The sequence below is a fragment of the Nomascus leucogenys genome, chromosome 3 (assembly GCF_006542625.1).
Source record: "Nomascus leucogenys isolate Asia chromosome 3, Asia_NLE_v1, whole genome shotgun sequence".
Lineage (NCBI taxonomy): Eukaryota > Metazoa > Chordata > Mammalia > Primates > Hylobatidae > Nomascus > Nomascus leucogenys.
The window spans coordinates 66,282,775-66,309,235 of NC_044383.1; the positions used below are offsets into that span (position 1 = coordinate 66,282,775).

Consider the following 26,461-nt stretch of genomic DNA (forward strand, 5'->3'; position numbering starts at 1 on the left):
CTCAATAGACACAGGAAAAGCAAGCAATAAAATTCAACATCCCTTCACAAATAAAAACTCTCAAGTTAGGTATAAAATAAACATATCTCAACACAATAAAGGCATGACAAACCACAGTCAACATCATACTAAGTGGGGGAAAGTTGAAAGTTTTTCCTCTAACATCTGAAACAAGACAAGGATGCCCACTTTCATTCAACACAGTACTGGAAGTCCTAGCCCAAGCAATTAAGCAAAAGAAAAAAATATAAAATAAAGGACATCCAAATTGGAAAGGAAGAAGTCAAACTATATCTGCACTGTCAGAACTTACAAACAAATTCATTAAACTTGTAGGATAAAATAAACATACAAAAGTCAGCAGCATTTCTATATACCAAAATAAACTAGTGGGGAAAAAAAAAATCAAGAAAGCAATCCTACTCACCAAAAAAATGTAGAACACTTTGGTATAAATTTAAGCAAGAGGTTAAAGATCTCTGCAAGGACGACTACAAAAAAATAACAGAAATTAAAGAGAACACACATCAAAAAATGGAAAGACATCCAATGTTCGTGGTTAGAAGAATTAATATTGTGAAAACGACCATATTACCTACCAAAAGCAGTGTATAGATTCAATGCAATGCCTACCAAAATACCAGTAACATTATTTACAGAAATAGAAAAAAAAATTCCCCAAAACCACAAAAAAAAAGAATACACAGAACCAAAAAAAAAACTAGCCAACGTAATCCTGAGCAAAAAATAAATAAATAAATAAATAAAGCTGGAGTTATCACACTACCGGACTTCAAAATACACTACAAAGCTATGATAACCAATACAGCATGGTACCGGCATAAGAGCAGACACACAGACCAATGGAACAGAAAAAGAAACCCAGAAATGAATCCACATATTCATAACCAACTGATTTTCAACAAAGGCACCAAAACAATCATTTGCGAAGGAATAATCTCTTCAACAAATGGTGCTGGGAAAACTGGATATCTATGTGCAGAAAAACGAAACTAAACCCCATCTCTCTCCATATACAAAAATCAACTCAAAATGGATTAAAGACTTAAATGTAAGATCCAAAACTAAGAAACTACTAGAAGAAAATGGGGGAAATGCTTTAGGACATCGGTCTGTGCAAAAATTTTATGGAGACCTCAAAAGCACAGGCAATAAAAGCAGAAGCAGACAATTGGGATCAGATCAAACCAAAAAGCTCTGGACAGCAAGGAAACAATAAACAGAGTGAAAAGAAACCTATAGAATGGGAGAAAATATCTGCTACTGAGCCATCCAACAAGGGATTAATATCCAGAATATATAAGGAACTCAAACAACAACAACAACAAAAAAGCAATCCAATTTTTTAAATGGGCAAATAAGCTGAAAAGACATCTTTCAAAATAGACATACAAATGACTAACAGGCATATGAAGAAAATGCTCAACATTACGAATCATCTGGGAAATTCCAATCAAAACTACAATGAGATATCATCTCATCCCATTTAGAATGGCTATTATCAAAAAGATAAAAAATAATAAACACTGGCAAGAATGTGGAGAAAGGGGATCTCTCACACACTCTTGGAGGGAATGTAAATCAGTACTGTCATTACGGAAAACATATGGAAGTTCCTCAAAAAACTAAGAACAGAACTACCATATGATCTAGCAATCCCACCACTGGCCATAAATAGCCAAAGGAAAAGAAATCAGTATCTCTGCACTCCCATGTTTATTACAGCATTATTCACAACAGCCAAAATACGAAATCGACCTAAGTGTCTACCAACAGGTGGATGAATAAGAAAATGTGGTATATATACACAATGGAATACTAACTAACCATTAAAATAGAACAAAATTCTGCCATTATGGGAACACAGATGAGCTGCAGGACATTAGGTGAAATAAGCCTGGCACAGAAATATAAATACCGCATGCTCTCACTCACATATAGCAGCAAAAGAATTGAGCTCATAGAAGTAGACAGTACAATAGTGATTACTAGAGCTGGGGAAGGGGAAGGGGAAGGGGCAGGGGGAATAGCCAAAAGTTTGTTAACAGATACAAAATCACAACTAGGCAGGGCACGGTGGCACACATCTGTAATCCCAGCACTTTGGGAGGCCAAGGCAGGCAGATCACTTGAGGTCAGGAGTTCAAGACTAGCCTCGTCAACATGGTGAAACCCTGTCTTTACCAAAAATACAAAAACTAGCTGGGCATGGTGGCAGGCCCCTGTAATCCTGGCTACTCAGGAGGCTGAGGCGAGAGAATCACTTGAATCCGGGAGGTGGAGGTTGCAGTGAGCCAAGATCAGCCCCCTGCACTCCAGCCTGGATGACAGAGAAAAACTCCATCTCAAAAAGAAGGAAAAAAAAAGAAAAAATTACAGCTAGATAGGAGGAATAAATTCGAGTACTCTATTAACACTATAGGGTAACTATAATTAACAATTTATTGTGCATTTCCAAATAGCTAGAAGGGCAGCTTTTGAATGTTCCTGACACAAAGAAATGACAAATATTTGAGGTGATAAATATGCAAATTTACTTAATTTGATCATTACACATTGTCCACATGCATAAAAATATCACTGTACCCCACAAATATGTACAATTATGTGTCAAAAACAATTTTTTAAAACTCGATTCTCAAAAATAAGTTATTAGTGTAAAAGGTTCATTGAAGCACAGAAGCTTTAAAAAAATCAACAAATACTAATAATAAAAACAGTCAAGACTCCAGTGAAGATACAGAATGAACTTATATGTGTCGTTGGATTCAGAGATCTAATTAGTATGCACAAATAGCCCCACCAACCCCCAAGAAAGTACAAACAGGGAGTAATAAATATCTGAAAACTGAATTTACTAGACCAGAGAGCTACTATGTTTAGTTCAATGTACTGTCTGACTGAAAATGCTGTCCAAGAGAAACACGAAGCCATAAAACCTAAAACTTTTTAAACAAATCTGTGACACACTGGTACACCAAACCTTTTATCCAGAGCAAGTGCAATATAATTTTTCCAATATTACATAGATGAATTCTGTCTAGTGATAAAGGAGCCTCAAACTAGGTATGATTAAAGTTTAAAATTCATATGCCAAAAAAGGGACTAAATCACACTATTACTGATAGTTTTACTAATTGTAAAACTAGTCTTAATATATATTACAAGTATTACAACACTTTGCTTGAAAGCAGTGCAAGCAAAAATTCTATCAAACAACACTGCTTGATGTCATATAATATCAATGTCATTTATGATAGGAAAGCAACATGTGATGTAAGCAGGTGTTTTCCTTTACTTGAAAAAATACTAATTACACAATATGAATCAACTCTTCCCAAATATTTGGGATACCTATAAGAGTTCAATGACTTTTTAATTTGCTTAACCTCCAAAAACCATACTAGAGAATTTTTTTTTAATTAAGTGAATGATGATTTTGCTAGCCATAATGCAGCGTTGAAAGGACATCTTGGTTTCACTAAAGGATGCAGTAGCTACAAGCAGTAACCTACAGTAGTAGATAAAGTGCTATTTGAATGAAAGGCTGCTCTAAACACTCATGTTTCTACAGTACGTCTGTTTTGTTGGTCTTAAAACAATGTTGAACTATATTGTAAAAACTAAAGATATCAACTTACAGCCACTGAACATTTATTTTCAATATACCATATTAAGAAATGGATTGTAAACACAAGCTTGTTCCACACTTACGAATCATAGCTTAGCTGTCAATGTAAAAAGGGAACACATTTGTTTGTAAAATGAGAGATAAAATAAACATTTCTTCATAACACTGATAATGCCAGTAAACACCATTTCAGTGATTTTGAATACACTCCTCAAGTGGTATATATAAACAGTATATTCAGTATCTCAAACCTGTTACTTGGGAAAATACTCTTTTGCTCACTCGCTAGAGGTTAAAAAAATGTATTAATGGGCACATCTAAAAACCATATGCAAACACTACAATTAGATGAAGTAATACTTGACACAGTCAAAAGCATTCAAAGAAGAAAGCTGGCTGCTTTCTCTCAAAATGAAACAACTGGCATCCCAACTTTTGTGTATCCAACAGAGCACTAAATGTAATCTTCTATGTTTCTTATTTTTATAATTTTCTAAAACTATGATTTTTTGAGACAGCTGAAATACAACCCAAATCATTATGTCAACAACAAAAATACTGGTCCGAAACCAACCTGGTTCATCATAACAGAAAAGATGATGTAGCAATTATTTTGGTAGCTAATTTTAGCACTAAGGTTACAAAATAGCCACAATCTATAGCTTTCATTGGTCTAAGGAACACAAATAGGATTATTTCCCTGCTTAGCTTCAATGAAAACAGCTAGTAAAAGCCTACAGTGCCAGGAACAAGAATCTGGGCAAGAACTATGCTGTTTTTATTTAAAAACAGCTGAAGTTATTTATAAATAGCTGAAAGCTACTGTCCACACAGGGTTTTCATCAATAATTACAGTAAGATTTCCCAGGCCAAGCACAGTGGGTCATACCTGTAATCCCAGCACTCTGTGAGACAGAGGCCGGAGGATAGCTTGAGGCCAGGAGTTAGAGACCAGCCTGGGCAATATAACAAGACCCCGTCACTACCAAAATAAATGAATAAATAAATAAATAAATAAATAAGATTTCTTCTTTGCAATTATCTCTTAAATCTAACAAAAAGTTAATTTTTTTTTTCAAAAATGTTTTCCATTTTGCTTTCAGAAAATGTGTGGGCCTTTTACTGACCCAAATATCCCAAAAGGAAAAGAATTTTGAAGAAATCAAGATAAATCCCCTGGCTAGATGGCACAATGAAATTTAAAAATCCTAAACAGAAAAGCCTTATTAAGTTTCCTCCACATATTTCCTTACATATCTTAAAAACATATACACTATACATATATCAATACAAACATTCTGCTACAGAATCAAAGATAAATTGTAGTAAACAAATTTTAATATCAGAAAATTTAGGAAGTAATTTAAGTTCCTAAATTTAAAAGTTCATTTAAAAGATAACAGAATCATAAACAAATAATAAATCATATCTCAAAAAATTTCTATGTACTTCATAAAGGTGCTCTAAGTCTTCTATTAGCAAAAGAAATATACAACAAAACTGAAGAGATTTTTCACATTAATAAAAACTTTTCATATCAACAGAAATTAATTTTTAAAAAAGGACAGGAAGTAGGCATACAGGTATTACTATAGAGGTGCAATTTTATAAGTAAAAAAGTCTAACAAGATGACACATGTGTCAGTTCCACATCCAATATAACCACCCTTGAAGATAATTGGAGTTCCAGCAACAACCATGTTAATATTAAATAAATGTTTTTCCTGAATTTGGACTAAACTAGGAAACAGTGAGCATACAACCAAACACTGTCAAAGATGCTTAACAATAAAGATAATTAGAGCTACTATACTGACACAAGCACCAAAGTAAAAAACTTGAACAACGCATACATAAAACAAAATTTTAAAAGCTTTAAAACATTTAGAATACAACAACACAACAATGTAAACCTAAGTAATAACACAACATAATATAAATAATTCAGAGATACACTATTAGCAAGCAATTCAAAAGACCTCAGTTTTAAGTTGTTAAAATGAAGCTTCCTAGTAGCCAGTGTTGAGGTCCTCGGGCGGAGTAACCTGACAAACTTATGGGCGAACAGCAGACCACCTATTCCCAACTTTAAGTATTGCCACATTAAATTTAAAATATACATAGAAAACGTTTTAAAAAATGAAAAATATGCCGAACAAACTGTAGAGGAGAAAAAGTCTAGTCAACGAAAAACAAACCAACATCACATAAACCTGAGAACTATTTACTCTAGGGAATGGTGAGGGAAACCCTTACTGTTCCATGGGAGGCTGATTTTACCTTTACCTATAATGTTACTCACAGAATAGCTATTAGTAATTGCCAGAACGTTTACAGTAATATTTTCTCTGCTTTATAAAAGAAAAACTGTTTTTCATACATTAACATGACAAAGTAATTTCTTATTAAGAATAGTTTAGCCTTACAGAAAATCACTATCTTCAGTCTTTCAGTTACTTCAGCTATAGACCCTTTTCTGTCCAACAGAAATATAAGACATGTATGTAATTTTAAATTTTCAAGTAGTCACTTTTTAAAAGGCAAAAAAACCAAAACAGGTGACATAAATTTTAACCACAAATATCCAAAATATCACCTCAGCACATAAGCAACATAAAAAAATTGAAGAAATATTTTTTAACTTTTTTTCATACTGAGTCTTCAAAATCTAATGTGCATTTTATAGCACATCTTAATTAGGACCAGACTCATTGCAAGTGACCAGACTCATTGCAAGTGACATGTGGCTAGTGTTTACTGTCCAGGGCAGCAGAGGTATAGAGTTCTTTCTCTGGTTTTAAGATACATGTACACAATACCAAAGGAGGTGAAATGGGAGCAAACAATGTAAATATTTCAGGGGCTGGGAGGTATGCTGAGAAAGGTCAATTCAGCCATCCCCGCTGACTCCAGCAGGCCTAAGGTGACCACATGTCTCAATTTGCCGGGCAATCCCTATTTACTAAAGAGTCCCAATTTACACCTGTTGTCATGATGTAATTATTAAAGTACTCTCTGTAATCCTAATAAGTGTCCCATACTGGATAATAAATTATATGGTCACCCTACCTATATCCATAATATCCTTGAGGATAACTCCACACTCCTTGGAAGAAAATTTAAATTTTAATTCTGATGCCTGGAAAAGAAGCTCTAAATTCAAAGGAAATAACCCTAAATTTACTACCCTCCTCATTAAAAAAAAAAAAAAGAAAAAAAGAAAAAAGAAAAAGCTGCTGAAAATTTATTTTAAATTGCAGACTAAAAAAAAAAAAAAAGTAAGAATTACCTGTTGAACAAGGCATCTGGAAATTGGGATCATTGCTATCCAAAACAGGCAAACAGAACTGGTTACTTGCAGATCCTAGCATAGGATCCTTATCGCTGAGCATGTTCTTCAGCGAGTCCTCTAAGACATTTTGACTTGCACTAAAATCCTCACAGACTTCATTCTCCAGGTTGGATCCTAGAAATAGGGCATCATCTAAGTGTTCAGTAGGAATTAAATGATTAAATGTATCAACTATATCCATGAAGACTTCTGTGTGTCTTTCAGCCCTATAGAAAGACAAAAAAAATACCATAAGAAATAAAGCTATCAATTGAAAATCACCTAATACCAAATTATTTTAATAGTTTTGAGTCTAAGAACACACTTAAGGTATTTCTGAATTGTTGTTTAAAAAAAAATCCTCACTTGTTTTTAGAATATACATTTGGAAATGTAGAACGAATCTTTACTAAATAATGTTTCTTCATCATGCATGTAGTATATCATTTTACCAGAAATCCTACTAAATGTTTACTCAGTTCATTATTTTTAGGAAAAAAAAACTATGTATATAGTCCATTAACTTGACACATACGAAAGAATTACATGGCTTAAAGCATAAAAACAGTTGTTTTTAACCACAACCTTTTCACAAATTAAGCATCAGACACTGCTTTTACAATAAGTCCACATAAAAGAGCTAAAATCAAATAATTTAAATTTTTATCCCATACCTATTAAAACCATAAAGTAGCCTTGTTTTATTTACAAAGTATTAAAATTATTTAAAGAAAGGTAATATATATAGACAAAGGGCTTTTATTGTAGGGGAAGAGGTGGAAAATGAAAAAGAAACTATTAACCCAACAAATCAAAACTTAAAAGACTACACATGCACACAAAGATGTGCACAAACACCTTTTTGCAAGGTCCCCTTTTAGGAGAAAAACAAGATAAATGACACAAAGACAATCTACATCATGTATTTAGATTTATTTTAGTTATGTGTGGTCTATACAAGTATCAAGTTAGTCTCCCATTTGAATTGTACCTACATTGCTCAGCAAAAGTCATTTCAAAGCTCTACAGGAGCCTCAATTACGAAAAGTTAAACCAATTAAGTTAAACTGGTTTGAGAGAAAACTGAATCAACATATTTTAGGGGGTGGAAAGTCAACCGAACAAAATTAATATTAATTTAACAAAAAATTCCAGTGATTAACCTATAACATCCTGGGTTCCTTAATTCCAAGATTTTTGAGATTAGCTCCAAATCTAACAAAATTTCCTCAAACTAGTCTTGAATTCTCTCCCCCTATAAAAATGAGGGAAGAATTTCAGATACACGCTAACATTCACTGGTTATATATGTCATACTGTACTAAACATTTTACCAATATTTATAAAATTTAAGCCCCAATAATAAATAGTCTATTATCATCCTTGCATTATTAAAAAAAAATGCACTTGAATAATTTAAATGTCTTCCCCAAAGTCACAAAACAGAGCCAAAATTCTAGCCTGGGTTTCAAGCTCCACAGCCCATACCCATTAATAAGTGTTACCCTCTCACACTGAGCTAAGGGCTGGGATGATCTTACTCATTAAAGGCTCTTTAAAAACAATTTTCCTGCCAGGCCCAGTGGCTCATGCCTGTATTCCCAGCACTTTGGGAAGTCGGCAGATCACTACAGCCCAGGAGTTGGAGACCAGCCTAGGCAACAAGGCGAAACCCTGTCTCTACAAAAAAAATACAAAAATTAGCCAGGTGTGGTGACACGTGCCTGTAGTCCCAGTTACTCAGGCGGCTGAGTTGGGAGAATCACTTGAGCCCGGGAGGCGGAGGTTGCAGCGAAATCAACCCACCGCACTCCAGCCTGGCAAAAGAGCCAGACTCTGTGTCAAAAAAAAAAAAAAAAAAAAAAAAAAATCCAACAAATTAGTGACTGCCTGGCACCACAAATAGGGAAATGATGAACTGCAAAAGGGCAGGTGGATACCTGAGAGATGACGGAAATGTCCTAAATCTTGGTTGTGATAATGGTTTCACGAATCTGTTCATTTTTAAGGAATGCATTTATTATACCTCAATTTTTTTAAAAAAAAAGCAAAGAAAATTCCTCTCTCACAAAAGTTAATGTCCTTCTAAATAGAAGTTTCAGTATCTTCTCATTTTTTTCCATTTATTTACATTGAAATGTTAATAAAGCACTGAAAGAAAATGCTAACTACTTTACAGATTTGCTGCTTATTTTACATGCATTCTCTCAATTGACAGAAAATTGTAGCTAGCAATGCTGAAGAAAACTCAGGACAAGTTCCTTTAAGAATTCCCTACCACTATATGATCTCAGTGCCAAAGAAAGTCTCAATTATCATACATCACCAATACTTCCGCCCAATATGTTTTTAGGTTCCAAAAAAATTTAGTATATTAAATTCTGGTAATTAAAAATAATTTATGAAAATATTCACTAAATGTTTACAAAATTAAGTAGAACTACCAATGAATTCATTTATCTGAACGTGCTGGAATCCACTACTGCAAGCCAAAGCCACCTCCTCTTCAGAGAGTTGCATCCCAATTAGTAATCTTTTTTCTCAGATCAATCAAAAAGAAAAAAGGCAGTTTCAGCCCTAGAAACAAATGGCTAACTTTCCTTCAAAAAATAGTATACTGAATCTACTGAAAAAGTAAATGCACTTGTTACCATAGCAACATGAGGCCAGCAAATTCTGCAAACTTCCTATGAGGTCTTCCTGTTGTACCAACTATATGCTGTGAGCTTTCAAGTGATGGGAACATTCACAACATTCAGAAGATATGGTCACAAAGCTCAAGATCACATAGCTATACTGAAGAACAGGCCATTCTAACTAGTCATCTAAAGGAGCAATTTTTTTTTGTTTTCAGTAACATTACTATTAGTGAAACCATCCTAAAACTCCTTCACTGAAAGTGGCTTCAGAGCCTGTAATATATTTCTTGAAGATCAATGTTTTTTAAATAAAGCATACTGTAAATGAAATCGGTCAAGTTTTCCAGTACTGTTTTTAAGTCAAAACTATTATGACTTATAAAGTATGCTTCCCCAGATTTAAACAGGCATTATCAGGAAAAAGGTTTCCACAGTCACAAGTGGAGATAGACTGAAGTTATGTTTCTTTAACGATACCATTTATTTATTCATCAAATGTTTACTAAGCAGCTACCATTGTGTGAGACATGTTTAGTAGGCTAATGAAAATGGGAATCTTCTAAGAACATAGTAATAAAGCGTATCACATTTGTGAGTCCAAAGATGACAATTTCCACAGGACAAATCACAATCCTAGTGTTTCGTGGCACACGTTTTAAGGAAAATTGTTACAAATGAGAATAATTTCTCTTACGTGGTTCCAACTGGCTCTGGAAGTAATTCCAAAGAGAAAATGCCAAAAATGAACAGTATGTAGCCATCCAAAAGAACTCCCTTGAAAGTAACATTTATTGGAGGTATAATTCATTTTTAAAAATCAGTTTCAGATATAAAGTGATCAGTCTCAAAAATAAAATAACTTTAATGCTAAATAGGCAAACAAATTAGCCAAATGTAGAAATATTTACTCACTTGTAATGGATACACTAATCTATTAAACACAATGTAGTACCCTGGATTAGATCATGGAACACAAAAGGGACAGTAGCAAAAAAAAACTGGTAAAATCAGAATAGTCTGAAATTTACCATTATTATTGGTAATACACCAATAATAATCTCTGTTCTGATAAAGGCACTAGCTTTATGTCAGATGTTAATAATCAGGGAAACTAGATAAGGGTATACAGAAACACTACACACCCTTTGCAACTTTTCTATAAATATAAAATTATTACAAAATAAAGTCTCAAAAAAACTAATCTAAGAATATTCTGGGATACCTAGCAATGTGGCTAACAAAGATAATCAGATCTAATTAAAGGCGAAAATTAGGAGCCAATTTAGTATCTTTGTTAATTAAACAAATTGTCTAATTTAAACAAATTCCTGTTTCTTACACTAAAATTTTACTTACGTGCTTTCCTATATTTGGCATTCTAAATTTAATAAAACATAGTAAGCCCATCTACTGGCATTCTAAATAATTAAAACATAATAAGCCTGTATAGGGTGTATTTTAAATGGCTAATGATATGTGTATATCCAATTAAATCAGTATTGGTAATTTGGGAATATACATGTTAAAGTCAGAAATTGTTTCTGGGTAAATTCATGTTTACAGACAACAAAATATATGCAGCTAAGTATATAAGTGAATAATCTGCATAATTCAAAATTATTCATTTACTCATACATGTATTAAGCATCTATTACAAAGCATTTTAAGTCTAGTGAAATGAACCTGTCTGAAAGTCGAAGAACTCACAATTCAAAACGACATAAACATATAAGCAAATACAACATGTATAAACATCACAACAAAATGCTAAGTGCCGTATTGAAGGGCTTCACAGAGGAAGGGGAAACTCAGGAAGCCAACAAAGGCTAGGCAGGTGATGATGTGTAAGCTGGATCCTAAAGATCCAGAGGATATTCTAGGCAAAGGGAACAGCATGTCTTAATTATGAATGGCTGAGTTTGGTCCTGATGGACCATTTATGAAAACTCAGAATACAACTAAAAATAATTAGTACTAATTTGCCAAATAAAATTTAATCCGAGTCCAAAGATATTTCCTGCTTTAAAATATGTTTCATCTGTAATTCTCAGAGAATTATATTGGAGCCAGGTTTAGTTTATACTAACAAAGCAGCCTAATTGCTTTCCAAGTGTTTCAAGTATTAATAGAACGCAAAAAGATGAGATTTAGAAAGTGTCAACAGCAAAAAAAATTTCACTTTAGGCTGGGCGCTGTGGCTCACACCTGTAATCCCAGCACTTTGGGAGGACGAGGCGGGCAGATCACCTGAGGTTAGGAGTTCGAGACCAGCCTGACCAATATGGCAAAACCCCATCTCTACTAAAAACAAAAAAGATTAGCTGAGTGTGGTGGTGCATGCCTGTAATCCCAGCTACTTGGGAGGCTGAGGTGGGAGAATAGCTTGAACCTGGGAGGCAGAGGTTGCAGTGAGCCAAGATCGCACCATTGCACTCCAGCCTGGAAGACAAAAACAAAACTCCGTCTCAAAAAAAAAAAAAATTACACTTTACAAAAACTCACTTTAACAGCAAATTAAAATTCTCTATCCAAACTTTTTAAAAACACCTTCAAAGTAAACCTATGAATTCTATCCTGTTATTTCCTAAAACACACACACATACACACCTAACAAGAAATCACTAAAGCTATCAAAGGCCAAAGAGGTGATATACTAAGATCAAGTTGTCTCTCACGTAGTCTACATTTGTGTCTGTGGGTGTGTGTGTAGGGAGGTGGTGTGAGGGGAGCAAAAACATACCAGGAGACTAATATCTCTGAAGAAAAGTTATACAAGGCAATAGTGATGGTGGTGGTGATGGGGGATTGGTCTATGTATGATAGTAAGTGAAGGCCTCACAGCGTTAACATTTGAACCAAAATCTGAAGTGAGGTAGTGATCAATGCATAAATGCTGAAGGGCAATCCAGACAAAGACCTAGAAGTACAAAGGTCTTAAAAGTGGAGCACACTTGATGCCTTCAGCCCCCATACCATCGTTTAAATTAAGCAATTTCATCAGGGATGCTTACTAAAAACAAATTCCTAATAGGCAGTAGCAGTAGAAGAACAAAACTACTACTAATAATAATGATGATAAAACTTCTTGTGCTCAAACTTCAAGACAGGCATTGTTCTACATGCTTTACATCTATAATCCTCAATCAGAGGTGAGTATGCCCATGCAGAGAACATTTGCCATGTCTAGAGACATTTTTGGTCATCACAACTGGAAAGGGCACTATTTGCATCCAGTAAACATACTATAATGCACTAGGACAAGCACCACACACACAAAAAAATTATCCAGTCAAAAATGTCAACAGTGCCAAGTTTAAGAAATTCTGCTCTACATTTATTCATTTAATCCTCAAAACAACCTTATATTATTATCCTGATTATATAAAAATTGAAATAAAATGAAATTAGGATCAAACAGTTTAAATAATTTACCATAGTAGGTGATGGAGCTAAAAGTTGTTTGGTTTTGTTTGTTTAAGCTATCTCCTACAGGAAGAACAGAGCTAAAATCTGAACCCAGAAAATTTCATTTAAGAGTCAATGTGCTTACGACTACCCTATGTGTTTGTAAGGTTAAACTCACTGGATGTTTACTGTGCGCAAGGCATTGTGCTAAACAAATTAAATGCATCATGCCATTTAATCCTCACAACCAAACCATTAGGCAGGTACTATCATCCCCAATTTACAAGAGAGGGGCTAAAGTTTAGCAAAGTTACACCCAATATTACAAAATAAATAAGTGACAGAGCCAGGACTCAAATCCACTCTGCATTACACCAAAGTCAGTTCTTAACTACTATGATATAACAACACTGAAGATGAATCATGGGTTATATCCTTCGAGGACAGAGTCAAAAATTAGTAAGTGGTTAGGCCATGTGGTATGACACAATACTACAAAGTATCATTCTACAAAGCAATTCAACCTAGTCATCTACTCTACACCCACACTTCAAATTCTGGTTCAGTTTCGTTAGTTAGAATCTATTGGCAAGACATCATTAAAGAAAGCAAGGATCATAACTTCTTTTCTAAATGTATCTGGTAAAAAGAAGGTATCGAGGTGTCTGCTGCACAAAGACAACTAAGACCAAAGCAGACCTAAGTCCCTAGGAAAGGATCAGAAGATGTTGAAACTGGCAAACGCAGAATTACAGTAGCCAACAGTAACAAGAAAGAGTTAACTTCAAAGTTTACAACTATATTGGCATTATATCATAACTGACATTATAAGCATTAGGAATTTGAATAAACCACCAAAGTAGTGGACCTAGCTCATCATTAAAACTATGGCCTAGGTAGCAACAGCCCAAGCTAACGTGTAATTGGCACACACTATATGCCAGGCCCTGTGTATCGTATGCATTATCTCATTAGTTCCTCACAGCAACCCTATAAGGTAGGTGCAATTATTAGTCCTTTCTCTTTAGAGCAAACTGAGACCCAGATAATTACATAATTTGCCCAAGGTCACATACCCAATATTCCTACCTTTGAACCCATTCAGTGTGATTCCTGGGCCTACACTTTTACACTCTATAATGCACTCTACACATTAACTTTTATGCTTTTAATGTATCATTAATGAAATCTTGAAAAAAGTTAGAAACAAAAGTGACTCATCCTTCTTCCAAAATTAAGCAGGAATATGCACTTAGCCACCCTCTACACATAAAAAAAAAACAAAATGTAAGCCTCAATGCATATGATCATTGGAAGAAAAGCAATTTATCAGCTACAAACTTTTCCATTTATTTTCGGTCTAAAACTTTATGCTTTCATGTGCCCAGCTCACACCAGTTACAAACGAATTAAAATATTAAAGTTCAGCCTTTCTGTATAATCTACCATGCTCTTCAAAACTGTCTAATAAAGTTAGATTATGCCAACAGGTTAAAATTTCTGGAAATATCTTTTTTTTTTTTTTTTGAGATGGAGTCTCGCTCTGTCGCCCAGGCTGGAGTGCAGTGGCGCAATCTCGGCTCACTGCAAGTTCCGCCTCCCGGGTTCACGCCATTCTCCTGCCTCAGCCTCTCCGAGTAGCTGGGACTACAGGCGCCCGCCACCTCGCCCGGCTAATTTTGTGTATTTTTAGTAGAGACGGGGTTTCACCGTAGTCTCGATCTCCTGACCTCGTGATCCGCCCGCCTCGGCCTCCCAAAGTGCTGGGATTACAAGCGTGAGCCACCGCGCCCGGCCTTCTGGAAATATCTTAAAATTTTTACTGAACTATTTCTCTATATCCACTCTTCACTGCATAATAGTCATAAAATTTTAAAATACCATTAAAAATGGTCTAAAGCACGTTATGCAGGACAATAATTGTCAAGTCCACACATACAGCAATTCCTCATAGAACTCTTGATATTTTCCCCTTTAACTCTAATACACTGATTAACATCAGATGTCCATGAATCTTGTTTCCCAGCCTATAATATCTTTACTGAGAACAGAAACAGCCTCAGGGTCTCATGTATGTTTACAATACTCTCAATATCTTTCCGTGTGTAATCAAAGGGCAACAATTAAAGAATATTTTTTGACTGTGTTCTCAAAAATGCAACAGTATCATAAATGTCTAACAGTTTGCCAAGCAATTTTTATAGTTGAAAAAGTGTCTATCCTTCTGAAAAGATACTCCAGAATTCTGAGAGGGTGCTCCAAGAAGAAATAAGAGAAACAGAGCCCAAGATGTACTTTTCCAGAAAAGAAAAAAATCCAGCAGCCACTTGTCAGAAATAATTCTTGAAATGAGGATGAATAAAAACTGTTAGAAATCAGCACCCTAAGAATCCTGAACTCCTTGACACTGTGTGGTGAAATAGTTATTGGTAATACACAAACCTAAATGTTAACCAAAAAATCTCATTATCTCACTAAAAAACAGAAAAGTTATTATCTCCAGAAAAAACATATGTAAAAAGGATTTTATGAGAAATTTAAATGGATCTTAAGAAGACAAAATGTATCAAAAAAGCAAACACCATCCCACCATGTTAAGGAAGATAAACATAATTTATTTTAGTAACTGAAACACAGAATTGTATGTATAGTTTTCATTCACTAGTTTTTCCAAGTAGGCCTTATACTATGAAAAAAATCTAAGCTCTTGATTTTGCAATACTCCAAATCGTCACTTGCTGCCTCCCAACTTTTATAAGTAATACATTACACAAGTCAAAGACTATCAACCTTTCCTAGTGGATTCCAATACTCAATAAAATTTAAATTTTAATAACATGGTTTGAAATGATTAAAGACAAATTCCTTTCGATTTTTCTATCTTGAAACGTGCATCTGACCAAACCAATTTTTTACCTACATTTACATAGACCACTTCTCAGAGGTGACTTTTCTGATAATGCAACATATAAGAATACCATAAGATCAACATGATAGTTATCTGAGGTCTATCCCAACAAAAGAGAATGCATAATTCAGGTGTATGCAAAAGCAGTAAAATAAACTATATTTTTCTATTCTTCAATAAATGAACCTATAAAAAATGTAAATAAGAGGCAAACTTTGGTCCCATCACTGGCTCATTTTTATCATTTTGACAAATTACCGAGTACAGCTATCTGAAAAAGCTTAAAATCTAAAGTTGTAATCTTTTTACATAAAAGTAGCCCATTTCAGGACTGATTGATTGTGTGGCTCAATCAGAGGAATCATCAGTCCTAAAAGTCTCTGCCACTAAACTCTGCTATCACCAGAAAATGAAGTATGTATTGTAAAATAATAATAACAGTGGTAATGACAATGATGATGATGAAGGAAAGAATCATTATGGTAATATATAGCCAGTAAACAGATGAATGAAGAGAAAAATTAGTGGGGAAAAGGTCTAAGTGATAACTAAAGTATAAAATTACTATTTAAAATAACAATAATCTTTACACAACACCTTTCTGTGCTGTGGAAGGGAGCTATAAATTCAAAAACATAAGTATGCTACAATAGAAAGGTTTCTGGTGCTTTGACTCAACATGTCGCTCTATCACAAACATACATCTTTTTCTACAAATATTTTCACAGTTCCAAACATTTCATTCAGGAATCAAAAAATGAATAACTGAGGCGTAGTTTTGTTAGGTCTTAAACAATCATTTTGACAAAGGGAAGGCAAGTTCGACCCCAAAATAGTGACTAAATACAACAACGTACTGTTTAAGTACTCCCTACAGAGTTTACTGCATTGGTTTTTAAATTTAGCTTAAAATAAGATAGTAAAGTTAGTATTCGGAGAAGGCTCAATAATCGATTATTCTTTTTAAATTAATTATCTCTACATGTAATGCAGATTAGGACTAGAATATTAAAGCAGTGTTGCCACTTAACATTAATCCATGAACATATTCTACGCGTGACTACTGGAAAGCACTAATAACCACCCCAATCTAAAGTCTCTAGGAATTGGCATTTAAAAGCCCAAAGATGGAAAAAAGTCACCTAACTCGGCAACACATCCTAAGGGAAAGGAGGGACACAGGACTCCGTGCGCGGTATCAACATTCTCTTCCTTTCTACTCTCCGCACCACCCCCGCCCCCCGTGTCAGGTGATCAGTTATTTAGCACCATTAACACGTACGTATCGACAAGTGGTTCATTAAATTAGATGTATTATCGGAAGGCAAGAGTCTAGGCTTCTCATTTCAAACTAAGCAAAAGGAGTCGACAGTTTTGAGTCCCGGGCACAAAAGCGCGCGGTAACTGGAGGATAAATGGAACAGTAACTCTCATCTCCAAAAACCAGCAGCAGGGAGCAGCCTAGCAGCCAGGGCCAGTCCCAGTTTCCCGAAACCGAGGCCCAAAGCTCCATGCTGGGGCTCCCTGAGAGGGAAGAGGCCCTAAGGGCCGGATCCGGGGGCCTGCGAGCCGGGCCTTCCAGGCAGCGCCCGCCGTGCCTCGGGCCTGCGCGCCCGCGCCTCAGCGGCGGCGGGGCACCCTCGCGGCAGACGGCTGGGTACCAGTGGTCGGGAGAGAGGCCGCGGTCCCGACCCTCCGCCCGGCGACGGCGTCGCTGCGACTCCCTCCCCAGCCCGCGGTCCAAATGGTCCACGGGCGGCAGAGGCGCGGCCCAGGTAGGCCGAGGACGTTGCGCAAGAGGCCCGAGAGGCGATCTCTCGGCTGCGCGGGAGAAAAGCGCGGAGAGCCCGCCGAGGGAGGGGCGGAGAGGCCCGCGGAGGCGCTGTGCGTGTGGAAGGGGATGGGGGAGGGGAAGATTGCCCGTCTCCCTGGCCGCGGCCACAGCCGCAACTCACCCAGCTCCGCCAGACGAGCGCTACCACTGGCAGCAAGAGGAAGATGGTGGACGCTGCCGCCGCCGAAGAGGAGGAGGAGGGGGCCCGGTGGGTGCCGCGGAGAGGGGGTACGCGCAGGACGTCGGCGTCGCTGCCACAGCCTCTTTTCCTCCTGGGACCGAATGGCTGCTGCTGACGACACTATTCCTGGCTTCCGCGCCGCCCTCCTAATCCTCGTTGCAGCCGCCGCCGCCCTGAGCCCGAAGGTCGCTTGCCGCGTGGGGACCGTACGACGGCGCGAGACCCCGCAGCCATCGGCGTGCGGCGGCGGCGCGGGAGCTGGAGAGGGTCCGTGTCACGTGACCCCACTGTTTACCGTTCCGGGGGCCGCGGCCTGCGTCGCTGCCGCGCCTGCGCACTGTGGGGCCTCGAGCGCCGCGCCTCCGTGGGGCCCCGGGCTGCAGCACTTCCCGGCGTTGCCGCACCCCTCCCTGTCTTCGGAGGACGCGGCACCGCCTGCGGGCTTCTAGCTCACGCCTCCGGGCCGCCGGGAGGGGCGAATCAGAGGAGCGCTTTTTCTCTACCGTAATAAGCACTAAGGCTTCACAGTTAATGTAATATTGATGCGCAGCTCCCCAACCCCATATACTTTTTATTAATTGACTGTGAGTTCAAGAATGGTAGAATAGGATGGAGTAGATGAGCCCTCTGCCCAAATATCTGTGCTGGCTCGGCACAGCAGCCTTACCATTAACTACCTCTGTTACCCTCACCCTACATGGCTGGTCTACCTCAGGACTCAAATTGCTACCTCCAAGAAACATTCTTGGTATCCAGTAAGCAGTCTTCAGAATATGGTCCCAGGTTACCCTGAGGGGTCGCCAAGACCTTTCAGAAGAGCCTCCATTCCTTTGCCAGGAGCATGTGTCTAAGGCCAAATTTTCTTCCCACCCTTCAGCCAAAACTGCATATAGCAGCCGATTCAATGCAGAAACAGATAAGAGAATCCAGCCATCTTCTATTAAGCCAGACATTGAGGAAATTTGCGAAAATTTTAAATATCACCCTTTTATTAATTTGGAAAATATACTTTTCATAAATACATTATTTGTGGTAACAAATATTGTGTAGAGGTCCAGAGACAAAAAAAGTTTCAGACCCACTGGTCTGCTTCCACAGACACTTGAGCTAACCCCTATCTCAGCCATTAATAAGCACTGTGAAGTAATTGTTGCTTGTCAGTCACTCCAACCAAAAGGAGCTACTTAGGGACAGGGTTTGTGGCTTTTGTCTACAGGGACTATTACAGTATTCAACCAGTACCTGCTGAGCACCTTACTGTGTGGTCTGCACTGTTCTAAAACCTTTACAGTACTTGTTGATTTAAGCTTTAGACCAACCGCAGCCCACATTGTAAGATTAGTGCAGGGTGGAAGAGTAAGTCACAGGCATGTGGTGAAGATCTGTTCTTTCCTCTCTCTAGTCTTCTGATATTTTAAGCACTCTCAATAGCAAATGCTCTTCTACAAAGGAGGTTTGGGTTGCCCTGATTCCACTGGATTCCTAGAGTTTCACCCCATGTCTTGACTAATCAACCCCTCAAGACTTTGTTTTACAATCTTTTTGTAATGTGTTTTTGAGAAACGAAAATAGAAATGAGTAATTTTTTTTTAATTCTCACTTGGGATGTCTGGGATGAATTATAAAAATAAGCCTAATGGCCTAATGTTATCCTTACTCTTCTAGTGGATCTCAGTGTGACTTTTTTTTTTTTTTTTTTTTTTGAGACGGAGTCTCGTCGTCGCCCAGGCTGGAGTGCAGTGGCGCGATCTCGGCTCACTGCAAGCTCCGCCTCCCGGGTTCATGCCTTTCTCCTGCCTCAGCCTCCCGAGTAGCTGGGACTACAGGCGCCCGCCACCTCGCCCGGCTAATTTTGTGTATTTTTAGTAGAGACGGGGTTTCACCGTGTTAGCCAGGATGGTCTCGATCACCTGACCTTGTGATCCGCCCGCCTCCGCCTCCCAAAGTGCTGGGATTACAGGCGTGAGCCACCGCGCCCGGCCTAGTGTGACGTTTTAAAAGGGCGTTCAGAAAGAGTAAAATTATTGTTATAAACAAAATCCAACCCCGAAGGAATTCAATAGAGTAGAACTTGATGAGGGAGACCACTAGCTGGAAAATCCCTTAGAAGGGCTGAGGAAACTTACCTTCTCAGAGAAGTTTTAATAAATTTAAGAGAAAACAAAATGGAGATTAAAAGAAAATGTAAGAATCATAAGACTGTCATATTTACAAAGCAAAGATTTCTGATCCTAAAAAAAGTCAACAAGCTTGCCATAGGCATGATGTTTTGATTCTGTTATTTTGAACCAGCCAAGTGCCCAGATTCCCATTTGTCCACTAATGGTCTTTGCTTTTTGCTTCCAGATGTAAACACAAACTGTTTGTCTTATACCCAATTCATAGAAAGGTTAGTAGAAGAAAGAACCAGCATAATAAAACTGGCAACAGCTATAACTGCACACAGGACTTACTGAAAGATCAGATTGTATCAGTAACATTGAAAACTCCAAACTAACTTGGGAAAATTAAATTTGGTAGGAAAACAAGACAGAGTAATTGATAATGACTAAAACTGACAGTGTATTTGTATTTAACTAGAAAATTATGAAAGAAGGAAAAGTGATAAAATTTGGATCTTGCAAAACATTGACCCAAGAAAACTGAGCCTGGCAGAGATTAAGACCATGGAAGACAGTACACAATGTAGATACAAAAGTCAATTTTGATATGAAAAATGCTTGTCATCACTGAAACATTGGTCCCTACAGTATCAGTAAACTAAATACGGAAAAAAAAATTGGCAGAATTAACCACTATGAGCAGAAAGTCAATAAAAATATTAAATTTATTTAACGAAGTTTTTTCTGGCAAACACTTTGTAGACAGATGTACTTTCGTGTTAATTTAGAATAGATTTAAATGTTTGTATGCTTAAACACAGAATCAAAACAGTGGGGTCAAAAGATCTCAAACTCGGCCGGGCGCGGTGGCTCACGCCTGTAATCCCAACACTTTGAGAGGCCAAGGCGGGTGGATCACCTGAGGTCAGGAGTTTGAGACCGGCCTGGCCAACATAGTGAAATCCCGTCTCTACTAAAAATACAAAAATTAGCCGGGCATGGTGGCAGTCCCATGTAATCCTAGCTACTCTGGAGGCTGAGGCAGGAGAATGGCTTGAACCCGGTGGGTGGAGTTTGCAGTGAGCCGAGATGGCACCACTGCATTCCAGCCCGGGCGACAGAGTGACAGAGACAAAAAACAAAATAACTCAAACTCATTTTACCAAGATCATCATTGAACTTGGAGGCTTAAGTTACAACACTTTTTCTTACATCGTCGGCTTGCTGCCTTCCACACATTTCTTTTCCTAGTTTCTCCGGAAAGATGGCCCACAGCTACTCAGGCTTTCAGCAGTGAACAGTGGGTGAAAAGAAGTGCAAGCCCCACCGGGAGGTTAAAATTTCCATAGCTTACCTCTGTTGAGGGGCGGGGCCTAGGAAGTCTGGGTCAAACAACAAAATAAAGCTTTTCCATGCATCAGGACTGCACAAGCTATAAAACACCTTTGTAGACTTCAGCAACTTTAAGGCACAGGAAAAGAGCAGAGAGAGACCTGAGGCATCAGATTTTTAACTAACTCTGTGATTAGCCGTCTTTGTGACCTTATCTCTCTAAGCTCCTCTGCATTACTGTCCCTGCCAACACACTTCATTTGCTCATTTGTTTACTCATTTATTCCATTATTCACCCCAATAGGTTTCAGAAATAAATGGTATCGTTCCTGCCCTCAAAGAACTCAGAAGAGTGGCAGTAGATAAACAGGATTCAGCCTGGTGTGACAGTAGTTGGTGCAAAAGACCCATATTCGTGTTTTATCTGGCCTGGAGTGGGTATGGGGGCATTTCTGACAAAAGGGATGTCCTCAAGGTCAAAGAAGTACCAGAGAGCTTGGTGTGTTTCAGGAACTACAAATGATTCATTATCTGAATTGAACATGTTGCAGCCATGAAAATAATCAAAATTCTTTTAACAAAGAAACTATCTGTGATGTTGTCCCTCAGTGACAATATTACCTCTCTACTTGAAATCTTTTCATAGTTATCCAAAATATAAAGAATAAAATCCAGGCCAGGGGCAGTGGCTCACGCCTGTGATCCCAGCACTTTGGGAGGCTGAGGCAGGTAGATCACCTGAGGTCAAGAGTTTGAGACCAGCCTGGCCAACATGGGGAAACCTTGTCCCTACTAAAAATACAAAAATTAGCCAAGCGTGGTGGTACGTGCCTGTAATCCCAGCTATTCGGGAGGCTGAGGCAGGAGAATTGCTTGAACCCAGGAGGTGGAGGTTGCAGTGAGCCAAGATCACACCACTGCACTCCAGCCTGGGTGACAAAGCGAGACTCCATCTGGAAAAGTAAAAATAAACCCAAACTTCGTAATGTAATCAAGGCCCTTTAGGATTGGTCCTTGCCAACTCTTCAGTCTCTTCCTGTTTCCTGCTTTTTAATTTATGATACAACAATACCTAATTACTTACTGTTTTCTACACACATCCACACAATGTCCCTCAACCTAAAGTTTTTGCTCATGCTGCTCCTTCTGACAGGAATGCCCCCTCCCAAATGACCCCAAAAGCCTCATAATTCCTCCTCTCACTTTATCTGAATTGTTCCTGCATCCTTTAAAGATGCAGTTCAATGATGTATCCATCACGCTTAATGGTGAAAAGATAGAGGCATCCCCACTCAAGCCAGGGTTACACAAGGCTGCCACTATCACCACCATTATTCAATATTTGCCAATACTAAAAGACAAGAAAAGAAATAGTAGCTATAGAAAAGGAAAGGACACAAAAGACCATTATTTGCATATAATAAAAACTGCCTAACAGAGAATTAATGAAACAACTGCTAGCAGTAAAGAGTTACCTTGGTACTATTTAAAAATCAGTGAAAAAAATAATGGCTTTCCCATAAACAGCAATCATCAGTAGAGTACAGTAGGGAAAATAAATTCCAACAAAAATATAAAACATTTAAGTAGCATAACAGGAAAAAAAAGTGCATTTTTTATGTGTACACAAAAAGAAAAGCTATACATATAAAGAAACAACCCAGAATAGCCAAAACAATATTGAAAAAGAAGTGGAAAGGTGGAGGACACACACTTCCTGATTTCGACACTTATAATGAAGTAACAGTAATCAAGACAGTGTGGTACTGGCATAAAGATAGACATCAATGGAATAGAATTGAAAGTTTAGAAATAAAACCATGTGTCTATTTTCAAAAGACTTTTGACAAGAGTGCCAAGAATGCAATGGAGAAAGAATAGTCTTTTCAACACATGGTCCTGGGAACCACTGATCAGCCACCTACAAAAGAATGGAGTGGGACCCCCACCTCAAACCACATACAAAAATTACCTCAAAATGAATCTACCAGACTTCAGTTACAACAGAGGCGAAGGGTACCTGATAAGGGATAGTGAAATACAACTTTCATCTGATTAAAGACTGGTTTCCCAGTTGCTAGAGCAATCATTTGTACTCTGAGCACATTCAGAATCAGAATCACAAGATATGACTGAAAGCAAGTTTACGTTGCATGCTCCTAGGCCCAGAAAGTAGAGAAGCAAAAGGAAGGGTCTTTAGTTTAAAAGCACAGCAAATGTTACAGCTCTCCCTACTCCAGGCAGAAGACTAAAGGTTAAGTGTCCCCTGCAGTTTGTGGTTTCCCAAGATGCTACATCAACCAGTCCAAAGGTGGAGAAGCAACTTCAACTGGAAGCACAGTAAATTGGAGCAACAGCAGAATGCATGTCCATTAGGCAAGGCTGCCTTTGGAATGAGGGTTAGGGGACCTGCTTCTTATGGGGCTAGATAGAACCATGCCTTTTCTCAAAAGGGACCATGCTAGCATTCCTGAGCTAGGTGCCCACTCATAAGCCTTTCAAATTATTTCACTAAAAGCCAATAACTTGTTTGTAATTTGTGTTTAAATTCCAACTATAACAGAAGAAACAAGTTGTAAAATCTTGTGTACAACTTAATGTCTACAGAGAGAGAAAGCCTCAAGAAAATGTAAAATTTGCTTGGAGAGTCCAGGCTCTACGAGGACATTTTTTTCAGGAAGTCCCGCCAATAGAAATATGTAGAAAATTTGGTTGATCACAAATTGGAATTCAGAAGACATATTTGAAAGATTGGAAGGGAGGGCCAGAAATGAGGATTTCCTCAAACTAAAGGAGGTGCTGGGAGTTTAAAAGGTGAAATTGTGTGATAGCAGACAACCAGAGAAGTCATATGATAAGAACATTCTAGAAGAAGAAAAGGCTAATTCCAAGATACTATAGTAGTAACACATTTGGGAGGTTCTACAAGCAGAAAGAAGGCTAGTCTGACTGGAGTATAGGGTGCAAGACAGAAAGATGAGAGATTAGCAAGAACGAGGCAAGATGTTTAGAGTCTACTATAAATAAAATGAGAAGCTATGGGAGCATTAAAAGCAAAAAGTGACATCTGATTTTTTTGGTAACAGTTGTTTTTTAGATATAATTCACATACCATATAATTTGCCCATTTAAAGTGTATCATTCAGTGATTTTTTAGTACTTTTTTAGTATATTTAGTGCATTTAGCACAGAATTGTACAACCATCACCACAGTCGATTTTAGATCATTTTCATGTTGCCAAAAAAATTCCATACCTTTTGGTCATTACCACCCATGCTTTATCCCCTCACCAGCCCCAGGCAACCACTAATATGTCATTAATTGTCTCTGGATTTGTCTATTCTGGACATTTCTTACAAATTGAATCATATAACACGGTCTCTTGTGACTGACTTCTTTTACTTAGCTTTAATGTATTCAAGGTTCGTTCATGTTATAGCGAGCATCAGTACTTCACTTCTTTTTATTAACAATAATATTTTATTGTATGGGTATACCACAATTTTGATCCATTGACATCAATGGACATTTGGGTTGTTCCTACTTTTTGGCCTTTATGAATAATGCGACATAAACATTCATATACAAGCTTCTGTGTGGACATACACTTTCACTTCTCTTGTGGTTATACTTAGAAATGAAATTTCTGGGTCTTACGGCAGCTGTATGTCTAGCAATTTTTTTTTTTTTTTTTTTTTGAGACAGAGTCTTGCTCTGTCACCCAAGCTGGAGTGTAGTGGCGCAATCTCGGCTCACTGCAAACTCCGCCTCCTGGGTTCAAGCAATTCTCGTGCCTCGCCCCCCAAGTAGCTGGGATTACAGGTGTGAACCACCATGCCAGGATGATTTTTGTATTTTTAGTAGAAACGGGGTTTCACCATGTTGGCCACGCTGGTCTGGCCACTTGGAACTCCTGGCATCAAGCGATCCACCTGCCTCAGCCTCCGAAAGTGCTGGGAATATAGGCGTGAGCCACCACGCCTGGCCTGTGTTTAACAGTTTTAAGAATTGCCAAACTGTCTTTCAAAGCAGCTGTACCATTTTACATTCCTAAACAGTAATCTATAAAGTTTCTAATTTCTCCACTTCATCTCCAACACTTGTTATTATCTGACTCTTTGATTATTTATATCTCATTAGGTGTGAAGTAGTATCCCATTGTATGATTTTCAATAAACGTATTCATATTTTCTATTTTCTCTTGAGTCTAATTAGTTGTTATAGTTTCCTAGGAAATTGTTCATAATGTCTACATTTTCCTATTTAGTAGCACAAACTTTTTATTTTTATTATTCTCTTACTTTTTCAGGTCCTTTGTATTTATAGCTTTATCAACATTTGTTTTCCTCATTTTTCTAAGGTTCTGCCTTCTACAATTTTGTTTGATTAATTTTACCAAAGGTTTGTCTATTTTATTATCATTTTAAATCATTTTCAGCTTTGTTAATCCACTCTACTACATCTTTGTTTTCTATTCTTTGAGTTGTCTTACACATTGCTCAAACTACTTTAAGGAAAATGAATTTCAGCCAAACAAGAGTGAACAATTATGGCTGAATGCCTATAAAAGCAAAAATAACAGATATTCCATTGCAGAAATCCAGGAGGCTGAGAAAAATAGTGTTGCATGGACCAGTGTTGTGATAATAGGATTGAAGGAGATTTAAACACAGCCAGACTATGTTTTGTAAGTAGAACTGACAAGGTATACTAATGGATTAGATGTGGGACTAAGGAGAAAGAAGTTAAGAAGTTCAAGATTTGGCATCTAAGTAACAGGATGAAAGATGTATTATTTGCTGGATTTGGAGAAGATTGGTGTGGGAGCATATTAGGGTGCAGGGGTACAATGATTCTGTGGTAGGCATTTCACAAATTTTATGTTGGAAATATCTGTGAGATGTCCAAGCGAGGCTTTAAAATGAATAGTTGGATATAAAAGCTTAGAATTCAGGAGTGATGGTAGGGCTGAAGTTATGAATTTTTCAAGCAGTCAGCATACACTAGATGATACTTAAAGCCGCAGGACTAGATTAGATTACCTAAGGAGTAAATGTAGACAGAGGGATAAAAGGA

At 37.7% G+C, this 26,461-nt stretch overlaps 1 protein-coding gene across 4 annotated transcripts in view; it reads right to left on the bottom strand.

The window, feature by feature from the left end:
- Positions 1–18,239, bottom strand: part of PHF3 (PHD finger protein 3) — an 80,472-nt gene extending 62,233 nt beyond the window's left edge. The window contains exons 1-2 of one of the 4 annotated variants that reach the window (XM_030809411.1): positions 17,891–18,226; positions 6,942–7,210 (exon numbers count right to left, since the gene is read on the bottom strand). In XM_030809411.1, coding sequence (XP_030665271.1) covers positions 6,942–7,185 — 244 coding nt within the window. In that variant the 5' untranslated portion in view covers positions 7,186–7,210; positions 17,891–18,226. Of the gene's footprint in view, positions 1–6,941; positions 7,244–17,890 lie in introns of those variants that run through there. The other 3 variants (XM_030809414.1, XM_030809413.1, XM_030809410.1) reach the window with 3 other exon arrangements.
- Between the last annotated feature and the right edge of the window lie 8,222 nt (positions 18,240–26,461).